Below are 22,182 nucleotides of genomic sequence, written 5' to 3'. Positions count from 1 at the left end.
GAGTGAAATGCCTGTGGCTACAGCTTCTAGCTAAAAAAAATTAGTGTTTTGGAGGCAAAATTGATCGCTTATTCATTACTTTTGCTTCTGTTTGTTTTTGGAGTACAAAAATAATTGTAAAAACTACACATTCTACTTTGGTAGATAAGAATACATGTCTTAAAACAATGCTGCATGAAAACGAGGCTGATAGGAAACAAGGAAAACAACAGTCAGTGGGGCCAGTTCTCTGGTCCAGTGAAACTGAATATTAAGTTGACAAGAAAATATTTCAACAAATACAATGTACTCTGAATGAAAACCTTATGCTCTGCTTTCATTAATAGAAATGAGACAAAAAACACACAAACCAGTGTTAAAACCACTTATTTTAATTTTTGCACTCTCTTTGCTTGATTTGGTTTTTTCTGATTAGTAATCACTCCGGTATTGACCCTTTTTGACAAAAATTTATTGCTTACTCATCTGTTTTTACTGTTATGTACTGTAAGTGTCATTTGTTTCTAAAGGGCAGTCCTAGATGCAGTTGACCCCACGGTTGTGCCAGATTGTGCCAGATTGTGCAACATTGCGCCAGGTTGTGTCAAATTGCGCCTCATTGCACCACATTGCGCCAGATTGTGCCACATTGCACCAGATTGCGACAAATTGTGTCACATTGTGCCACATTGTCTCAAATTGCGCTTCATTGCGCCACATTGCGCCACATTGTGCTACATTGTGCTACATTGCGCCAGGTTGTGTCAAATTGCGCCTCATTGCACCACATTGCGCCAGATTGTGCCACATTGCACCAGATTGCGACAAATTGTGTCACATTGCGCCACATTGTCTCAAATTGCGCTTCATTGCGCCACATTGCGCCACATTGTGCCACATTAAACCAGATTGCACCAAATCGTGCCAAATTGTGCCACATTGCGCCACACCGCCCCATATTGTTCCACGTTGCGCCACATTGTGCCAAATTGTAACACATTGCGCCATATTACGCCACATTGTGCCACATTGTGCCACAATGTGCAACATTGTGTCAAATTGTGCCACATTGTACCAGATTGCGCCACTTTGCGCCACATTGTGTTACCTTGCGCCACAGTGTGACACATTGTACCACACTGCGCCAAATTGCGCCACAGTGTGCCACATTTCTCCACATTGCGCAACATTGCGGCACATTGTTCCACGTTGAGCCACAATGTACAACATTGCGCCACATTTTACAACATTTTGCAACATTGTGCCACATTGCGCAACATTGTTCCACATTGCGCCACGTTGTGCCATATTGTGCCACATTGGGCCACATTGTGCCGCATTGTACCATATTGCGCCACTTTGCGCCACATTGTGTTACCTTGCGCCACAGTGTGACACATTGTACCACACTGCGCCAAATTGCGCCACAGTGTGCCACATTGCGGCACATTGTTCCACGTTGAGCCACAATGTACAACATTGCGCCACATTTTACAACATTTTGCAACATTGTGCCACATTGCGCAACATTGTTCCACATTGCGCCACATTGTTCCACATTGCGCCACGTTGTGCCATATTGTGCCACATTGGGCCACATTGTGCCGCATTGTACCATATTGCGCCACATTGCGACACATTCTGCCACATTCTGCCACGTTCTCCCACAATGCGACACATTGCGCCACATTGTACCACATTGCGCCACATTGCGCCAAATTGTGCCTCATTGCGTCATATTGTGCCACATTGAGGCACACTACGCAAATTATGACACATTGCGCCACAATGCGCCATACTGCGCCAGACTGTGTCACATTGTACCCCATATCGCCACATTGGGCTAGATTATGCCATATTGCGCCACATTGCGCTACATTGTCTCACATTACGCCACATTGCGCCAAATTTTACCAGATTGTGCCATATTGTGCCACATTTTGCTACATTGCTCTACATTACGTAACATTGCGCCACATTGTGGCACATTGGGCCAAATTGCGCTACACTGTTTCTTATTGTGCCACATTGTGCCACATTGTGCCACATTGTTCCACATCGCGTCACATTGTGCTAAATTGCGCCACATTGTGCCACATTGCGCCACATTGTGCCACATTGTACTACATTGCTCCACATTGTGCCACATTGTACTACATTGCTCCACATTGTGCCACATTACGCCGCATTGCGCCACATTGTGACACATTGCAAATGCGCCACATTGCGCCACCTTGTGCCATATTGTGTAACGTTGTCCCATATTGCGCCACATTTCACCACATTGCGCGACATTGCGCCGCATTTCGCCACATTTTACCAGATTGCGTCACTTTGCACCAGATTATTTCCCATTGCGCCATAATGCACCACATTGCGCCACATTGCGCCATATTGGGCCACATTGTGCCACATTGAGCAACATTGCGCCACATTGTGCCATATTGTGCCACATTGCGCCACATTGTGCCACGTAGTGCCACATTTTGCCACATTTTGCCACATTGCGCCACATTGCGCCACATTGTGCCGAATTGTGCCAGATTGTGCTACAATGTGCTACATTGCGCCACATTGAGCCACTCACCGCCACATTGTGCCACATTGCGCCACAGTGTGCCACATTGTGCCACATTGCGTTACATTGTGCCCCTTGAGCCACTCACCGCCACGTTGTGCCACATTGCGCCACAGCGTGCCACAGTGTGCCACATTGTGCCACATTGTGCCACATTGCGCCACATTGTGCTAATTGCGCCACTTTGTGCCACATTGCGCCACATTGTGCCACATTGCGCTACATTGCTCCATATTGTGCCACATTACGCCGCATTGCGCCACATTGTGACACATTGCAAATGCGCCACATTGCGCCACATTGTGCCACATTCTGTAACGTTGTCCCATATTGCGCCACATTTCACCACATTGTGCGGCATTGCGCCACATTTTCGCCATATTGTACCAGATTGCGTCACTTTGCACCAGATTATGCCGCATTGCGCCACATTGCGCCACATTGTGCCATATTGGGCCACATTGTGCCACACTGTGCCGCATTGCGCCACATTGCGCCACATTGTGCCATATTGTGCCACAACGCCCCACATTGTGCCAGAGTGTGCCACATTGTGCCACTATGTGCCACAAGTGCCTCAGTTTGCCACATTGCGCCACATTGTGCCATATTGTGCCACATTGCGCTCTATTGTGCCACATTGTGCCACATTGTGGCACATTGTGCCACATTGTGTCGCATTGCGCTACATTGTGCCACATTGTGCCACAATGTGTCACATTGTGCCACATTGTGCCATATTGTGCCATATTGTGGGATCCGCGCGAGGACGGTCCTGAAGGTGGTTGATACTTTAATCTTGCCAAGAGGGCAGTGTTTCAAGGTGGATTTGTCCGGCTGAAAACCCTTCTAAAAGAACCAGTATTACCATGTCCTTCACAGTGGGGATGGCAGCGCGAAGATGCGCAGGCTCTGGGTTCCTCACTGGACAACTCACCAAGAAGGGAAAGATTCATGTTATGAACTCATCCACTGCTGGTGTAAAACGGTGTGCAGAGGACGTTGTAAGTGTGTTATACCGAATTTGGCATGCATAGGTCTGTGCAACCGTGGGGGCAACTGCAACTAGGACTGCCCTTTAGAAATAAATGACGCTTACACTGCTTAACAGTAAAAACAGATAAGTAAGCAATAAATCTTTGTCAAAAAGGGTCAATACAGGAGTGATTACTCAATCAGGAAAAACCAAATCAAGCAAACAGAGTGCAAAATATAGGTGGTTTTAACACTAGTTTGTGTGTCTTATATGTCTCACTTCTATTAATGAAAGCAGAGCATCAGATTTTCATTCAGAGTACATTGTATTTGTTGAAATATTTTTCTTGTCAAATTAATATTCAGTTTCACTGGACCAGAGATCTGGCCCCATTGACTGTTCTTTTCCTTGTTTCCTATAAGCCTCGTTTTCATGCAGCGTTGTTTTAAGACATGTACTCTTATCTACCAAAGTAGAATGTTTAGTTTTTACAATTATTTTTGTGCTCCAAAAACAAACAGAAGCAAAAGTAATGAGTAAAGATCAATTTTGCCTCCAAAACACTTAATTCTTTTAGCTAGAAGCTGTAGCTACAGGGATCTCACTCATTACCATATCAGTTTCCAGTAAGAGGGTCACGTGACACCGTTTAAGCTTTAAAACCAAGATTATGATCCCTTTATCAGTATAAGAAGGTTAAATGTACAAAGTTGCTTTAGCAATGGCATTTAAAGGGTTTTATTTTCAAGCTCGTTTCTATCAGTTGACGATTTTAGGCATGCGCAGTATTCAGCAACATTAGCGAATTTTAGCTGGATCCATATCACAAAATGTTGGTCTTAGGGATGGTAGTAATCTGGCAAAGTTTCATTCTTTTATCATCAAAGTGAACGATTCAGCATATTTTTGGATGATAACAGCCGGACTATAAGAGGACATTCATATGAAAACACAACAGCATTTTCAATACTGCTCAGGTGTCTGGGAAATTTTTGAGTTCCCAGAAAAACAAGTTCTGCTTAAATTGATAATCACTTGCATGTAGACCTACTTAAGGTCGGGAAGGACATGACACTCATAGGTGTGCTTTTATGTTGAGGAAATTTTATCTGTCATCGTCTTTTCCAAAAAGAGGGTCGTTTAATAGGGGTTTTACTTATTTACAGCGTTTTACTGAAAACAATATCGATACCTTGACGGCCGCTCAACAGTGCGCGGTCGCTTGACGGTTGGTCACTTAATAGAGGATCGGCTGTGACAAATTTTTGTTCTCTTTATCTTTTTTAGACTTCATGACCAAACTATAATATTTCTGATTAATCCGACTATAGCTAATCACTTTCCCCACCATTTTTCATGACGTACACAATCCAATTTTCTGTTACAACGAAATAAGATAACAAAACACTCATTGCAGCTGTTCAAGTCGCCACGTGTTACCGACAGACAGACAGACAGACAGACAGACAGACTTCCTGGTTCCCTTTCCAACCGACCGGCTGATCGGTAGATTGATTGACTGGTTGTTTGATAGATTGACCGTCTGATTCATCGATTTGATTAATTTATTAATTATTGATCGATCAATCAAGTGATCAATCGACAGATTAGTTGATTGTTTGAATGACTGACTGATTGATAGATTGATTGACTAACTAACTGATTGACTGACTGACTGACTGACTGACTGATTGATTGATTGTTTGATTGATTGATTGATTGATTGATTGATTGATTGAACGATCCACTGGAAAAGTTGAAAATTTACAGAGTATGTAAATAACATGTAATTAACATGTAAATAACCAAAAAAAGACTAAAGAATAAATTACATGATTTTTCCCCTTTTACATGTTTTGGAGGTTTCATGTAAATAACATGTAAATATTTTAAGTGAAACATGTAAATGATGAAGAAAACACTGTAAATGTTTCAAAGCAAAGGGCTAAGATCATGTAAATAACATGTAAACTGTTCCTGCAAATACTGTAAATAGCCTGTAAATTTCTTGTGATTCAACCTGGAAACCCGTAAATAACATGTAAATTTAATACAGGGAGGGTGCCATAATACTGTAAAAAACATGTAAATAAAAATGGGGAGGCTGTAAACAACATGTAAATAAAAAAAGGAAGGCTGTAAATAACATGGAAAATGAAAACAGGAGCCTGCAAATAACATGTAAATCGAAGAAGGGAGCCTGTAAATAACATGTAAATCGAAAAAGGAGCCTGTTAATAACGTCTAAATCGAAAAAGGGAGTCTGTAAATAACATGGAAATCAACAAAGGAGCCCATAAAGAACATGTAAATCAAAAAAGGGAGCGTGTAAATAACATGTAAATGGAAAAAGGGAGCCTGTAAATTACATGTAAATCGAAGATGGGAGCCTGTAAATAACATGTAAATCGAAAAAGGGAGCCTGTAAATAACATGTAAATGGAAAAAGGGAGCCTGTAAATAACATGTAAATGGAAAAAGGGAGCCTGTAAATAACATGTAAATGGAAAAAGGGAGCCTGTAAATAACATGGAAATCGAAAAAGGGAGCCTGTAAATAGCATGTAAATGGAAAAAGGGAGCCTGTAAATAACATGTAAATGGAAAAAGGGAACCTGTAAATAACATGTAAATCGAAGATGGGAGCCTGTAAATAACATGTAAATCGAAAAAGGGAACCTGTAAATAACATGTAAATGGAAAAAGGGAGCCTGTAAATAACATGTAAATGGAAAAAGGGAGCCTGTAAATAACATGTAAATGGAAAAAGGGAGCCTGTAAATAACATGTAAATGGAAAAAGGGAACCTGTAAATAACATGTAAATCGAAGATGGGAGCCTGTAAATTACATGTAAATCGAAAAAGGGAACCTGTAAATAACATGTAAATGGAAAAAGGGAGCCTGTAAATAACATGTAAATGGAAAAAGGGAGCCTGTAAATAACATGTAAATGGAAAAAGGGAGCCTGTAAATAACATGTAAATGGAAAAAGGGAGCCTGTAAATAACATGGAAATCGAAAAAGGGAGCCTGTAAATAGCATGTAAATGGAAAAAGGAAGCCTGTAAATAACATGTAAATGGAAAAAGGGAGCCTGTAAATAACATGTAAATGGAAAAAGGGAGCCTGTAAATAGTATGTAAATGGAAAAAGGGAGCCTGTAAATAACATGGAAATCAAAAAGGAAACCTGTAAATAACATGTAAATTGAAAAGGGGAGCCTGTAAATAACCTGTAAATTGAAAAAGGGAGCCTGTAAATAACCTGTAAATTGAAAAAAGGGAGCCTGTAAATAACATGGAAATCGAAAAAGGGAGGCAGAAACCCTGTACGATAAATGACTTGCAAATAATAACTTGAAGAAAAATGCATGGAATGTACTGTTTTATTGTAATCAAATCTGTTGACCTTAATTATAATAGTAGAAAATATGCAAATTTATACAGAATCAGAAATTTATTGCAATCAGAACAAACTCAGTAAAATTCAAATAGTTTTTATATGCCATGAATAAGGTTTACAATGTATACATTGCAACAAATAAAACATGTTTTCTTTTCTATCTATCCATAACAAGACGACTTAAATGTAATTTTGTGCATGGCCAAAATATTTTAAAATACCATGACTGAGCTCCTTTAACCGAATTCAAGCACTTTTCGAGAAGACTACTAAAATTCAAGACCTTTTCAAGATTGTGTGAAACCATGTCATATTGGGCCCTATTTAATTCATAAATAATAAAATGATTAAGAACTATACTGTTGTCAGCTACAACTAGTGAAAATTTTGCAATTTAGGTGTATTACTAAATTAAAATTGTTTGCGAATGGATACCTGTCTTAAATATATACTAAATCCACAAAGTCAAATGCAACACAATGATAATACCTTTGTCATAAAATGAATGAATAAACTGTTTTTTCTTACTAAGTAATTAATGTAGGATTAAATTGGCCTTAATAATGAGAAATGGGGGAGGCATCATGGCCTCGTAGTTACATGTAGTGCGCTCAACTCCTGATCGAGCGATCCGGGTTCAAGCTCTAGGCAGGTATGTTCTGTTGTGTTGTTGAGCAACACACTTTACTCTCAGTGCCTCTCCACCCAGGTGTATAAGTGGGTAGCAGCGAATTTAATGGTGGGGTAACCCTGCAATGGACTGGCATCTCATCTAGGGGGAGCAGAAATAGTCCTAGTCGCTTCCTGCTACAGAAAGCAGGATAAGCTCCAGCCTGTTGGGCCACATGGCTCATATGTAGACTTTACCTTTACCTTATTATGAAAATTACTGCAATGTAAGTGTGAAGTATTGATCAACTTTTTTCATAGAGTAAATTGTTCCTTTGAAATAGCAGAAAATAGGGAGAAAAACCATTTACCACAAGATAGAGGTTGACATTTTAAATTCATCATAAAAACATTCATGCCAAAGGAATACTACATTGCATAACATAAAACAAGGCTTCTGACATCTTTTAGGCGATGTTTACAAAGTCACAGTTTCCTTCTTTTTCCAAAACTGTACGGAATCCAAACAGTACAAACATTTTGGACCCCTGACAAAACATTCACTGTAAACAATATTCAAAATTTTACTTTTTCTTTTTGTGATAAAAAAAAACTGTACTGTAAAAAAAAAATTCATAGGGGCCTGTTGAAATTGAAAGGCCTATCTAGTACCATAGTTCCCATAACACATCATAAGTTAATAAATTATTGTTCTGGTACTACATGTATGTAAACATAGCCTTTTCTTTTTATGATGAAATCTTATAGCTGCTGTATTGAACAATAAGTATCAACCTAGCAATCTGAGATATTTAAATTTGATGCTAATTCACTAACACAGGTACAGTGTAGGTGATACTTCAAAGCATTAAAAAATAATGTTTAAAGTGGTTGAATTTAAACCAGAAAGCTGCCAGAGCATATCAAAGTGTTGAAGGTCACCATGTTAGACTGTAATGCACCAGGGGCCCATTTCTCAAAGGTTCCAAAAAGTTTTCGCACCCAGAAAGCCATACCAAAATCTGAAATCTTATGCTTACAGAGCTGTTTTAATCACTTATTCTCAATATGAACAGAGATTTCCTTCACACAAGAAGTTTCAGGCATATACAGCTCTTAGTTTTTAGACACAGATCAATTAAAGATGGCTTTGTGGGCCCAAAAAGTTTCCAGGGCCTTCAAGAAATGGGCCTTGGACCCCTTATAGAGTCATAAGTACTGTAGACTTCTCAGTGGCTGATTTTTTCCTGATCAAGCATCAATGCCAAGGAGTATGCATGTATTGACCACTCTCAATTTTACTTCATCCTACAAGTAACATAAAACATTTCGTTAAATAAGATGTTATGTCTGAGTATGAATCAGCAAATTCTGTGTATGATATCAATCAGTGAATTTTACATTGGAGTTATTATTTTGTTTGTTATCATTCCAATTTATACTGTGACCTTTGAAATCGGACTGTAGCCGGTCATGTTGACTGGCCAAAGTAATTTTAGCTCTGTCACGTCTCGTTTCTGACCGGTCAGGATATTTATGCAAAAATCAAGTACATGTAATGTGAGCCAAATTAAACCCACAAATAGAGTTCGTTTGTTCCAGTCACTGCTACACCATTTAAAAATTGGCTTAATATTTTTCTGAACGGATTTAACCCCAGTCACTTGAATGGCATTCCTATTGATCTTAAACGCATGACAAACAGCAAGCGAATGGTCTTTAGCAGTTCGAACAGATACATGTATGCATTGGTGTATGTTTTCATTAGAGGTCATAATAAAAAAGAGATTTAAAACTCTCAGATTTACAGTTGGGGATTTGATTGTTTATTCAAGAATGAACAACGTGACCGTCTCAACATGACATGACTGGTCAACATGACCGGTGAGTGAAGTTTTTGGCCAGTCAAGTCACCATTCTGGCCAGACATTGCCCGTTGACCGGCCATTATTTTGAGCCCTGAATATTCATCAATCAAACAGATCTTACATCTACATCTGTAGCTACTGTGTGACAAAAACTTTGCATCTCTGATTGGAAGGCACTGAATGTCAGAGGATGTAGAACTAAACTCAAAATGTGTGGCAGTAAATATTCAATGTTCACTATCTTCTACATCGTAATATTCATGCACAATAAATCAAACTCCTATCAAACAATGTTTAAATAATAAGTCAAGTTACTTGCAGGCACAATTTGATTGTTTCTTACACGCACTTATGCTCTATTGGTGGACAAAGGTACAGCTGATGTCATAAATGTTTGTTTTTGTTTCTTTGTTATGTATTACGAAGCAGATAGATTCCACGTTGTCGCGCATCTGTTCAGTAATAGATCACAGAAGACATCAAAATGTGGTAAGAACATCAGTAACACACGCCTGAAAAATTCACAGATTCTGTGACACACTCTGGTAATGGGTTATGTGAATATTTTTTGTTTTTACCATATTTTGGTGTTATCTGTGATCTACTCAGGGCAGGAAAAAACCAGGTCTGATTTCCTCAGCCAAGTAAATTTTGCTCTTGGGCAAGTGAAAATAGAAGTTCAGTGGCCCGGTGGGCAAGTGAAATTACCATGTAGCCTCCGTAGTCTTGTGAGTCTGACTAAAAATGCCAGCTTGATAAATGATAATTTCCAGTCATTCCATTTCAAAACTTAAGACCTAAAGATTACTTAATTATTAGGTTGAAAGCAAGAATTAGTTAGGAATCCGAGCGTACTTCATTCGCATTTGTCCTCTGATTTCCTTACTGGCCATCACACTGGCAACCAATATTTAAATGGGGGCAAGTGAAAACTGAAATTGACTGGCCCAGTGGGCAAGTGACTTACAATTTTTTTTCCTGCCCTGCTACAGATGAATGAACAGATGCATGACACATGAAACCTGCATGTATTTGGTAAGAGCACAATTTCGTACAAGTAAAATGTACAGCTGTAACAGGTCTCTAAAATGCTGTCTGGTCATCCCAGGGTAAGGCAATCGATTGAAATTGATCCATAAATTGATATAAATCAATAAATTGAAATTAATGTAAGTGTTATCAGTGCTATCAATCAATGGAAAGAAATTCATACTCACATGCTAGAGAAGTTTCAAGTTATCAATTTGATTTTACCAAATTTATCAGTCATTAGAGAATCAATTGAAAGTTGGCCTCTCTTTGTTAGTTCACATAAACTGTAGAAAAATTGCGTCCCTCAACAAAATGTTTGATTGTAACTTTTTTATGTAGATTTCAAAGGCACTACCAAAGACCCCCAAAACATAGTCCCCGATACATGTATGCCAGCAAAATATTCTGTTTACAAGATACAATGTTATGTTTTTATGCAATTGTATTCATGATTTCATATTTCACTTTATATCTTTTGTTCATTTCTTCCTTATTAAATGTTGCTTAAAAGATAAGCTAGTATCAGCAAAATTGATAATGCTTATTGAAAATTTGATCACAATCGATTACTCATGACTAATTCTTTTATTGATTTCTGATATCATTGACTAATTCCTATTGATTGTTATGAAATAATCGATTGACTATACTGTGTCGTCCAAGACAAGTAGATTTTCCTGCCTGGGCAAGTTACTCTTCCTTTTTTTTTTTCAAGTCCTGTGTAGTTTTCATGACAGTTTGAGGTACATGTATACCTCTTTATAAAGTATCGTGGTGTTTTTTTTTGTGAAAGAAAAATTCACAACATTTAGCTTACTATCAGCACCAGTGGGTGCAATGTCCATGTACAGTTGTGTAGCATATTGTAACTTGCATGTAGGTACAACTGTAGATACTTGAGTAACTTCAGAATACTTACACTAGCATAAGAAACATTTCTCTGCTGAAGATGGCACATTACATTTTAGCTTACTAGCATTCACATCAGAGGGCAACATAACCTTACAAGAGAATGCATCAGCCAATAAGCCAATAACAAATGTCGCATGCTCATACTCGGTTATCGAGAACAGATAATAACAGATAATAAAGCCCTTTATGCACAGCAGGTAAACATCAACAAAGTCGATTCCACAAGCAATGTAACTTCTCCTTGATAATGACACATTCACAACCAAAGGCAAAACGAAATGTATACGTATCTTGACGTTACTTTACTATACTCGTTCAATTTATGCAAAACTTGCTTACCTGTTGTTGTTGCCTGTGATCGCTATCTTCAACTTCTGGGTAAGGGAAAACTTTGCCTTGAAACCGTGCACGATGACGAAGCGAAGGTAGAGTGGATTTTGGCCCCTAAAACAGAGCTCGAGTTCGATGCAGGTTCCAACGAACTGCCAAACATGGCGGGAGAACCGAGAGGACCTGGTACCTAACATGAAGACCGCTGATTCCTGTTTGTTGGAGATCGGGCACTCACAAGGCTGGTATGCTCTTACAAAGGGACTGGGATAACAATGACGGCAATGAAAGCACAGAACGGTAGAAATCACCAAAAAAAAAAAAAAAACACAAAACAAAACAAAAAGACAAAATGTCATTCTGGGTACCGAAAAAAAGTCAGCTATCATTTTCGGAAAGGCGATAAGTCCTAACGTTTTCGGGAAATGGACAAAAAAGCCCTAATAAGTACGAGATACACAAGCTCCTCTAGAATAACCGAACAGATAAATTTTTTTTTTGCGCAACCTAAAATTAACCTACAGAGCTTTGAAAGTACACCAGATAGCCTAAAACAGCGTTTCAAAGCATTCGAGAGAAAACGGTCGTTGGGCCGGCTGTGTCCCTTATGGTTCCCTGCCTAACCTAACTCGCGTCAGTTCAAACTCGGTCACCGGGGCTCTTTCCGTCTTGAGCTCACACAACACGTGACGCTTTCATGGTCCTTCATGAATGAATACGTACGTGTCCGAGAATTAATTTTTCTCTTTTCTAGAGACGTAAGCTTGGGACGCCTGCATGTGCAGTAACAATTCTAGTTTTATTTTGTCGTTGTGGATGCGCGGAAAGTTCACAAGAAGACAGCTTAGTGCGGTGTCGATCAATGCAGCGATTTAGTTTGGTGCATACCTTCTAACCCAACTTCAATTTAAAGCAAACTATAGCACACACTTGGATTTTAGAGAAGTTCAAATGCTTCAACGTAAAAGGCACCTTAATGGAGGCTTCACGGTAGGTTTACGGAGCTTTAGGGCGGTGTTACATTTTAACTTTACGCGCCTTTAAAAGGTCCCATTTATCCATTTATATGTTCTCGGTTACCCGAGACAACTCTTCCTCTCTCTCCCCCCCCCCCCCCCCCCCCGTCCCCCCAAGTTTAACCTGGCCGGGGTAACTTTTCATTTATTTCTTTGCAAAATCCAACCAACCGTTTACAAGAGGATAGCGAACCTGTCGGTAATTTGGAATTTACATCATTTCAACGGTCTCCGTTGGTTGAACCGTTACACCAGAGTTATATTAAACAAGCCCACTTTTCCGTTACATGGTTTTTGCAGGGTTTAGGCAGGCCTTCTCTTAAATTTAGATCTTTTTGTTCTAAGAGTCTCCATTTTACATTAACGTGGTCTTAACAGTTTTTCGAAAAGCCCCCTTTATCTCATTTAGATTGTTTTCACAGCCTTTGTAAGGTCCCCCTTTTTAATTTACATGTTTGTAGCAGGCTATTTACAGCCCCCCACTGCACCCGTGCAACTTCTAGGTTTTCCATTTACATGGTTTTTACATGTTTCTTACAGGCCCCCTTTTTTTCATTGACATGGTTTTTATATGTTTCTTACAGGCCCCCTTTTTTCATTTACATGGTTTTTACATGTTTCTTATAGGCCCCCTTTTTTCATTTACATGGTTTTTACAGGGTTACAAACATAACATTTCCAGACTTTTTACAGCATTCGCTTGAATTATTTACACGTTTCTTACATGGTTTAGCAAAGCAATTTACATGTTTTTTACAAAGGCAGATACTGTAAAAGTGCGTAAAATATTTTACAGGTTTTTACATGTTCTTCAAATGATCATTGTCGACAAAAACAATGTAAATCACTATTTACAGAACATTTACATGTTGTACTAAAAGCTGTAAATTTCCTGTAAATTTATTTTACAAAACCCTAACATGTAAATTGTAATTTACAAAGAATGTAAATCAATATTTACATGCTGTAAATTAAAATTGACATGTCCATGTAAATTTTCAACTTTTCCAGTGATCGATCGATTGGTTGGTCGGTTGATTATCGATCCATCGATCAATCATCTGTCCCCAACCCACAGAGTAGGCTTAAACGTCAGGGGGATAAGGAGTTAGAATATCGACAAAAGTAAGCGAACTGAAAACTGATTTTAAATGCTCGTTTATTTACCCATCAAACAATACTGACTGGCTGACTCTAAAATATTTCCCCGTCCATATACCCAGCTAATATATTTCTCTCCCAAATAAAATCCCGCTATTTAGACCGTTTGGGTTCCATTCAGGCATCTCAGTGATCCATCATCTGCAAAAAGAGAACCATACGTTCTGTTTTAGAAGTGGGTTTATTCCGATTTTAGAACTTTTAACTTGTTTAAAAGAATTTCGCAAAGAAACCCAACCTAATGCGAATAAGAAAGACAAAGGAATTGCGATATTCTGGGAATTGCTAACGTGAATTGGGGCTTCTTCTGTGAGCTCTCATGCATTAGTTTGTGTGACCATTCTCACTGCATACAGAGTTAGCGAGTGAATCCCTCCAACACCTCTATGCTTTTATGCCCCAGGGCAGTCATGATAATTTGCGGTCTCTTCGTTAAAACACCGGGGTTTTACCTCGATCGCCGTCATTTTGCCGGAATTCCAGTACAGGGATCTTTTGTCCCCCCACCCTCCTTTCCTAGCGCCGGTTAACGGTGCTACCCCCGTTTCTCGCTACATGCCTTAGCTTCCAAAGTTGTCGCGGACTGCTACCACGATGTGGTGATGGGTATGCAGTAATGATAAATTACAATTCAAAGGGGATTCACTATGGTCTACTTGACTGCAGCTTGTCGCTTATGAGGGTGCTCAGAGGGAGAACGTCGCCCTTGTGATCGACTTTCTTACTAACTGTCCCTTATATGAAAAATTAAAATTAATTTTGCCGAGATCACTGACGACTTGCCTCGGTCATTCATTTATAACGGTAAACAAACATGTCTCCGTTGATCCCCTTGCCGGAACCATAACCAGTCTTGCCGACAGTGCATTTTGAGGACTTGCCGTACTTGTTATACGTGTCTTCGGCGTCATCGCCTGCCCAGCATTTCTTGTCGTCAACGCCAAATACAGTGTAGCCGAAGGACTTAGCTTTTTCACTGCAGTGCTCAAAAATGTTTTCGTTCCCTTGTAACGTATCAACGCTGGTATCGAAGGGGTCGGGTAGAGCTAGCGATGCTGCTTTGTTTACGTAGCAGCCCTTATCTTGCCATATACCTGTAGAGAAAATTGTGCGCTGAGTTAATAAAGCTTACAGTATGCTTTTTACCATAGGGTAAATCGGTAACAACTTCCCGTTTCCTGATATATCCGAGAGTGGTAATCTGGGCTAGCTGAGAGTCAACAGAGTTTGGACCACGTGTATCAAAACTCGAAAATCAATTTGTTCAAGGGACTTAGAATCCGTATAGCTAGCTGCATGTATAAGGAGGAGCTTTATAGGTTGTATGAAACATTGACCAGACCTGCCGAAAGATACTTATATGTAAGTACATTTATAGAGCCCCGCTTACAAAATTGAGCCTAAATTGTCTGTAATCCACTGCCCTCAGCCTACAAGGCTGAGATTGGGAGATGACTGACATTTCAGCCTAAAAAATTCTACACTCGCCGGATAAACAACATCGCCAGCTAACACCTGTCAGCCGTGCGAAGTGACGTGGTGACGTGAACCGCCGCGGAAAAAGCTTGCTGGAGAAAGCTGGTCACGCACTTGCCAGCGATAAATAAATCATAAAAATTGTTAAAAGACGCCAAGGCTAAAGCGCATGAAACGTAAGAAGTAAAACCTGTCTCTTTGTTTGAATATCCTGAGCCTCAGCGCCGTGAGTGCAAGAATTTTGATATTCCGGGAATTGAATGGCCCGTATATAGCGCGAGTATCAGTGGCCCAGACAAACAAACTTTGTCTGCTTTGTACGTAGTTTTAAATAAGAATATATTTTATAAGAATGTCGAAGCTGCAATTCGCGAAATTTAGGAATATTTTAGGAATAAACCCGAGGCTGAGATTTTGAAAGGAATGCCTGTGTTGACAATTTGTAGATACAATACAATTTGTAGATACAATACAATTTCATGTTTTTAAAGCTTCGTCTACACGAGCAATTTTTGTGACAATTTTTATTTACTCGTGTAGATGGGGAAAATTGGCCAATTTTTATGTGACTAATATATTTGCTGAAAAGTTGAGGGGTAAACTTTTATGGGACAAATAAAAGCTGTCACATACGAAAAATTGCTCGTGAAGACGACTTGTTACATAAAATGTGGCAAATATGGGAGAACATTGGTGGTCCTCAACCTCCCAGTGGGCACTGCATGTCCACAGATCAAAATGGCGGCAAGGACGACTGACGCTTCCTCCAGTACAGGAATTTATTGGCCAGATCGGGTACTGACTTTGTTGCTAGATGCCGTTAGGTAAAAAGGAGTGTATCGGGAACACCAAAAGCGAGGAATACGAGAACCGAAACTTAAAAAAAAAAAAGGCACAGTACGATAATGGCCGCACATTCAGCGTTCCTGTTGTTCATAAGCTCCATATTTTGGGGGATGACTACGCAGCCTGGCCTTGTTTCGGCGTATAACTGCTGTCCAGTGTCATTACTGGCGCACTGCCTCCCGCCAGTTGGGATTTTCAAGCCTATTATGTTTAGTTCACATCTTTGTTTCTTTTAGTTTTTAAAGTGGCATGCTTGTAAACTAGCTAGGTGTAGCTAAGTATATTGACCACTATACACAACAACATTGTTTAATAGTATTATTACTATACTCATAAAATTGCCTTGTATTATTACCTTCAACGTCTTTCATATAGACACGCATCGTATCGTGCTCTGATAGGCCGTAGTTTATGCCTTTCTTCGTTTTTCTGCACAATCCTGAAGTTCCATATTTGTCGTATGAGCTGTCTGCGTCTTCAACAATCCAGCATCTCTTGTCATCCATACCGAACAACGTGATACCTTTCTCGTCAGCTTCTGACATGCATGCAGCAAACCGACTACTTATCGTCCTGGCGTTCACTTTCAGGATCTCGCTTAGAGCACGGACACTGTTTTTGTAGCAACCCTCTGCTTTCCAATCAGCTTTAATTTTGACAGAAAAACAAAAAACAAAACAAAACAATAAGGAAAATTTAATAACCCGATTATTTTTCTTACAGGTTTCAACTATTTTCAACAACAGGGCCGCATTTTGCCTTTGTACGCCATGAAGAAGGAACGGGAACTATCAACGCAGGTAGACCAAACTCACAATAAGAAGTAGATTTATTTCTAAAGGTAATCGTATGAATGCGAGTGCAATTAGAGATTTACACTACGAATGATATTTGGAAATTATCTCAAAACTGAACGCGCCTTCAGGCGAGTGCACTTTAAAAGCAATTTTGTCAGTCTTATAATAAGACTGATTTGCCCATCGTTTCTGATGGAATGGTGCTCGTTATTTGCGAATGCTACGGTGTATATTAGGACAATTACATATTTACTTTGAAACGGCATACAGCTACCTCGTCTTCCTATACGATTTAAAATGGTGTAGAAAATAGAATGGAATTCGAACCTTGTAGCTTGGAACATCATAATTAAAAGGCTTTAACAGCTGAAATGAAGTTGTTACAAATTCTGACGAAAGGCAAAAAGAAAAAGAGAAACTTACGTCCACACTCGAAAGTCGCGCATTTTCTCTTCGCCTCTTCTTCTCCATCACAATCTTTGCCACCACCACTGGGTTTAGGATTGTTGCAGCTTCGTACCCTTATTTGTTCCCCTCCTCCACAACTGACCGGGCAGTTGCTCCATTCACCCCATTTTCCCCACTGGCCGTCCACTGGAGACGAAACAAATCTTTATCTTGACCGGGTGATATAATTTTAATTTCGCATTACATTATACTTAGTGTAACTTAAATTCAAGCTAAAAATCACAATACTTATGAGAATGGCCAATTTGCAGGTTGATGCGAGAGTTTCTTACCACTATGTTGAAGTGTTGAGATTTGTGAATGTCAGTATGTTTGTTATAATGTCCTCAGGTGACTTAGGTGAAGCGAAACGCAGAGAAAAGCTTCCGGGTTGCTAGTAGCAAGTGTCATAAAGCCACAGATCAGAGCCTTACTTTTTTAACATAGTAAAATCTGTTTGAGACGCTTTTTCAACACATTGGCGCAAGAAACAAGTATCCGATATGACTTTGTCCATTCCAGTCACAAGCTATATTTCACAGCATACTATCATACAAACCAGGCCGCAAAAACTGATGAGAATAGCGAAAAGAGGTAAACGAGATGCAGTGCTGGACAAAGGCAAAGATAAGAAACCACCTGACAATTAAAAATACGTTATAACTAAGACAACTTTATCATCAGAATGCACCTATATCTATCCTAGCAGTGGATGGACTAAAGTATATTGTATCTGGAAGTTAGTAATTAATGCAGGAGCGAATACATTAATGCATGCGGATACCTTGGGGTAGCAGAATTAATAGGACATGTTTTTAACTTAATGAGAGAACCATTGCACAGGTCATAATTTTAGATCTCATCTTTAGATTTTATCTTTCAACACCTGCTCTTCGCATGCTAAATAACTCAATGGTACTTCCCTACCTTAATTATTGAAATCTAGTCTGAAGATCAACTTATAAAACTAACCTTCAAAGAATTGTAATTTTGTAAAAACGTGTGATTAGGATGGTGGACAAGTCCTATTATAATGCTCATACAGGACATATTTTTAAGGAGCTCAACTTGCTTAAATTTCAAGACATTCATTTCATGCAGCTAGGTCAGTTTATGTCTTTGTTTGAAAACGCTATTCTCCCTCGTAAATGTGATAACATATTCACAATAAACAACCAAATCCATAATTGTTCAATACAGGGCATGCAAATTCCTTTCGTCTACTATTATGTTGAACAAATATCCTCATTTCTCCGTATTTTTATCGAGGTCCTAAATTCTTTAATTCTCTTTCACCTGAAATTTCTGGCTCTTCATAACTGGCATCTTTGAGGAAAAAACTTTAAACTTATATTGTCGGTAACTATTAACTCTGTCATTAAATAAGGCTTGGCATTAAATTACTTTATCTAAATTAGTCATCTGGTGTTTCGTGAGAGAGAACCTAAGCTTACAAACCCCACGGTTTTTATTAGGTTCCCTCGCAATTTTTTCTTTAATATATAAATTGTAGTTTTGTATCTTCATTGTAATCTTGCATATTAAATTTTTTAAATTTTTCAATCATTGTATTGCAATTCTATTTTTGTTTCTGTGGCAAATCTTAAAACACAAACTTAAGAATTGGAACCTAATTGAAAACCGTTTTACCAGGAAATACTAGCAATGATACGTTGTAGAAATTACAATGAGATACCTGTCAAGAGAGTTTCCCTTTCTTTCTGTCATAATATTCAAACCTTTTTTCAATCTTTTTTGATGTTTTGCTTTTCCAAAAAGGGGGTGGCTAACCATCCAATCTACCCAATCTACCCCCACCTAAATGTGTAATGAAAAGCGTGAATGTTTATTTCTTTATAATTACCTGGACATTTCTTCATCGGTGGTGTACACGTCATTGTCTGGCTGTCTGGTCCGAGTTCTGAACAGATTTTACCGCCATTCTGAGGCGCTGGGTTATTGCACAATCTATCGCGTGTCCTCTTGCCCTTCGTCTTTCCACATGTAATAGAACAGTCGCCCCAAGATCCCCACTTGCCGTAACCTCCATGCACTGTAAATGATATCGAAGTAACACTTTGAGGAATGTTACGAGCACTGCCGGGTTTATTTTTGAGAAATTATTCAGCTGGTACACTAACTTAGAACAAACGCCTCCTAACAGATATCAACAACTACCGGCACCGTACAAACAACTTATTCACGCCACAAACAAAACCGACAAACGGACCTCTAACAGGCCGACCTCATTTGATTAACAATAGACGGATGGAAGCTTACTAGAACCGACCAATGACTGCTGTCAAACTTTAGACGAGTCTTACAGCCAATAACATCATAGCTAAACTGACCAATTACTTTCAACGGACCAGACATAACATCATCGACTGACAAACACTATTCACTTTCGCTCAGGTTGTCGAAATGTCAGTCACCAACAACAGTTCTCTTCAGAGCTTCCCTCACCCAGACGATCACACTATACGAACTACTGATACTCCCGGGCTCATACCATTTACAGTATATCCTCATGTTCGTCTCCAGTTGAAGTTCAGTGTCCAGTATTTTTCTATCATCTAACGTGTCATTATTAGTCACTCTGTTGTGTTCTATTGTAAATCAGCGAATCTAATCTGCTCTCACATCGTTTTCCGCACGCGCACTGCTTTTACAATTAGACTACTCGCCCTCGTTTTCTGTGAGTGATAATTAACTCGAATACGCCTCGTTGACTGTTTGCTCATAGAAAACGAGGGCGAGTAGTCTGATTGCTAAATTGGTAACTAAGACTAGCAACGACACAGACCACGTGCTACAATAAACTAAGCAAGACGAACACTGAGAACAATAAATCATATAGTTTTAACGAGTAGAGAGCCAAGTGTTGAGCTAATTCGTAATACTTGTAGAAGACAAAGATATACATACCACTTATGTAATGTTTTCGAGTGGTATACCATGGTAATTTCTTAACTGAGGGGGTATATTTTTAGACCATGAAAGCACAACTGACAAGTGGATAAATAAGCAATAGCCTCCATTGGGCAGGAAAGTATGCTAGGATATTTGTCTGCGGACATTATCTGTTCCGATAAGCGAACAGTTTTCCGAGAGTGTAACTCGACGAAAACTATGAGCTTTGAGGAACAGATTATGTCCAAGGACAAATATCTGAGCATATTTTCGCGCCATATGGAGGCTATTGTGTTTGTTATCCTTCAAATACATGTATTAACCTTCACGTGCAGTTTTGAAAATTTGGGAATATCCTCGGATATTCGTCGTTTTAGCTGGGGAATAATCGGTCACGTAACATGTTTAGACCGATCGCGCGCGAGCGAAAACATTTGATGGATTATAAGCCATGACATTACACGACTAAGTTAGTTCAGGGACCAATTCAATAACTAAAATCACTCGGCAATTATTCTGTTCCATTGCCGGTCAAATAGTGTTGAGATAAGCACTGTTCCGAATGATCCCGCACGATAACCCTTGAAGATTTTCTGGTAGTTTTATGGCTCGCGTTTCTGAAAGAACTTGCTGTCGCATAAATTATTCTTTTTCTTTCTCTTCCAACTCCTCTTTTCCTTCTGTTTCGTTTAACATCAGACGTGACCACACGCCTCGGTCGGCTCCCAATCAAAATCGAATTGCGCGTTTGACTTTTGCAATATTTTTTTTTCCAGTCCGTGATAGTGGTATTTTTTTTTCCTCAACACTTTCAGTCACGAAATATTCCTCTTATTAGCCAAGTTAGCTCGGGACCGTACTGGGAGAATATCGGCCCTCTATTCTTTTGTACGTACTGTCAAGATCTCGGGCCGATATTTTCCCAGCGCGGCCCTCGCGCTTGGTTAATACTATATAGCATGAATATTTTATACCCTGCTATAGAAAATACAGTGCCCAACAAAATCAATGCAGGGCATGATGGGAAGATTGGGTATGAAATCTTAGAGTATAACACGACTTGGCTGCTTTTTCTATGGCATGTAATAAAACTAAACATACGAAATATCGTTACGTTTGACTGTGCATGTGAGTGGAATGCTAGAGCATCGCAGTCATGTGTACAGCTTAGGCTTTGGCACAGATACAAAACGATAGATTAACTTGCTTCTACAATAAATCTGCAACAAATATAATGTTAACCTGGACAACCGTTTTCATTGCAGCTTTTTGTCTCAGTCGGTAGTCCGAGATCTGAACAATCTTTCCCGCCATGTTGCGGTACAGGATTCGTGCATTGCCGATGACGCGCTTTTCGTCCTCCTCCACATGTGACGGAACAGTCTGTCCACTTCTCCCAATCAGTGTAATCTCCATCAACTGAATAAAAAATTAAGAAATATCATAAAAATAAACTTGATTTGAGGCGAGCCCGGTTCTTGTGCTAAGTGAAACTTTTTTTGCCGTCGACTTTTTAAGATTACAGGTTGTCAAAACTGAAGTGTTTCAGTTAGCTTTTAGAAACAGAACCTATCCGAAAAGGTCAGAAAGGGTCTTAATCAGAACGTCAGTTATTGAGTTGTAATACTGAAAACAACATTAATAGCACGTCTTACCTGCACACTTCTTATTATTGCATTCTCTGCTCGAGGTATTTGGCCCCAGCTCCTTACAATCCTTTCCTCCGCCACTTGGTGGTGGATTGGTGCAAGTTCGCTCGCGACTTTGCTTTCCACCTCCACATGACTTTGAACACTTGCTGTATGGTCCCCATGCAGAATAACCACCATCCCCTGTGATA

General features: G+C 39.4%; 1 protein-coding gene and 1 long non-coding RNA gene across 2 annotated transcripts in view; both read right to left on the bottom strand.

The window, feature by feature from the left end:
• Positions 1–6,900: 6,900 nt before the first annotated feature.
• On the bottom strand, positions 6,901–12,740 carry LOC149111665 (uncharacterized). Its single transcript, XR_016207250.1, has 2 exons — positions 11,696–12,740; positions 6,901–8,852 (listed from the first exon to the last, which is right to left on the bottom strand). It is a non-coding gene; the product is annotated as an uncharacterized LOC149111665 (long non-coding RNA).
• A 1,104-nt stretch (positions 12,741–13,844) lies between these two features.
• The window catches only part of LOC110058072 (uncharacterized), a 32,657-nt gene continuing 24,319 nt past the window's right edge, over positions 13,845–22,182 (bottom strand). The window contains exons 20-26 of the mRNA XM_089289739.1: positions 21,998–22,174; positions 21,585–21,761; positions 19,294–19,482; positions 17,406–17,576; positions 16,541–16,831; positions 14,647–14,957; positions 13,845–14,004 (exon numbers count right to left, since the gene is read on the bottom strand). Of these exons, the coding sequence (XP_089145865.1) occupies positions 14,656–14,957; positions 16,541–16,831; positions 17,406–17,576; positions 19,294–19,482; positions 21,585–21,761; positions 21,998–22,174 (1,307 nt within the window). The 3' untranslated portion in view covers positions 13,845–14,004; positions 14,647–14,655. The remainder of the gene's footprint in view (positions 14,005–14,646; positions 14,958–16,540; positions 16,832–17,405; positions 17,577–19,293; positions 19,483–21,584; positions 21,762–21,997; positions 22,175–22,182) is intronic.

This window comes from Orbicella faveolata, unplaced genomic scaffold (genome assembly GCF_042242905.1).
Source record: "Orbicella faveolata isolate gen_17 unplaced genomic scaffold, um_ofav_v1 contig_2, whole genome shotgun sequence".
Classification (NCBI taxonomy): Eukaryota; Metazoa; Cnidaria; class Anthozoa; order Scleractinia; family Merulinidae; genus Orbicella; species Orbicella faveolata.
The sequence above is the reverse complement of the archived record's forward strand: the minus strand, read 5'-3'. Positions and strand labels throughout refer to the sequence as shown.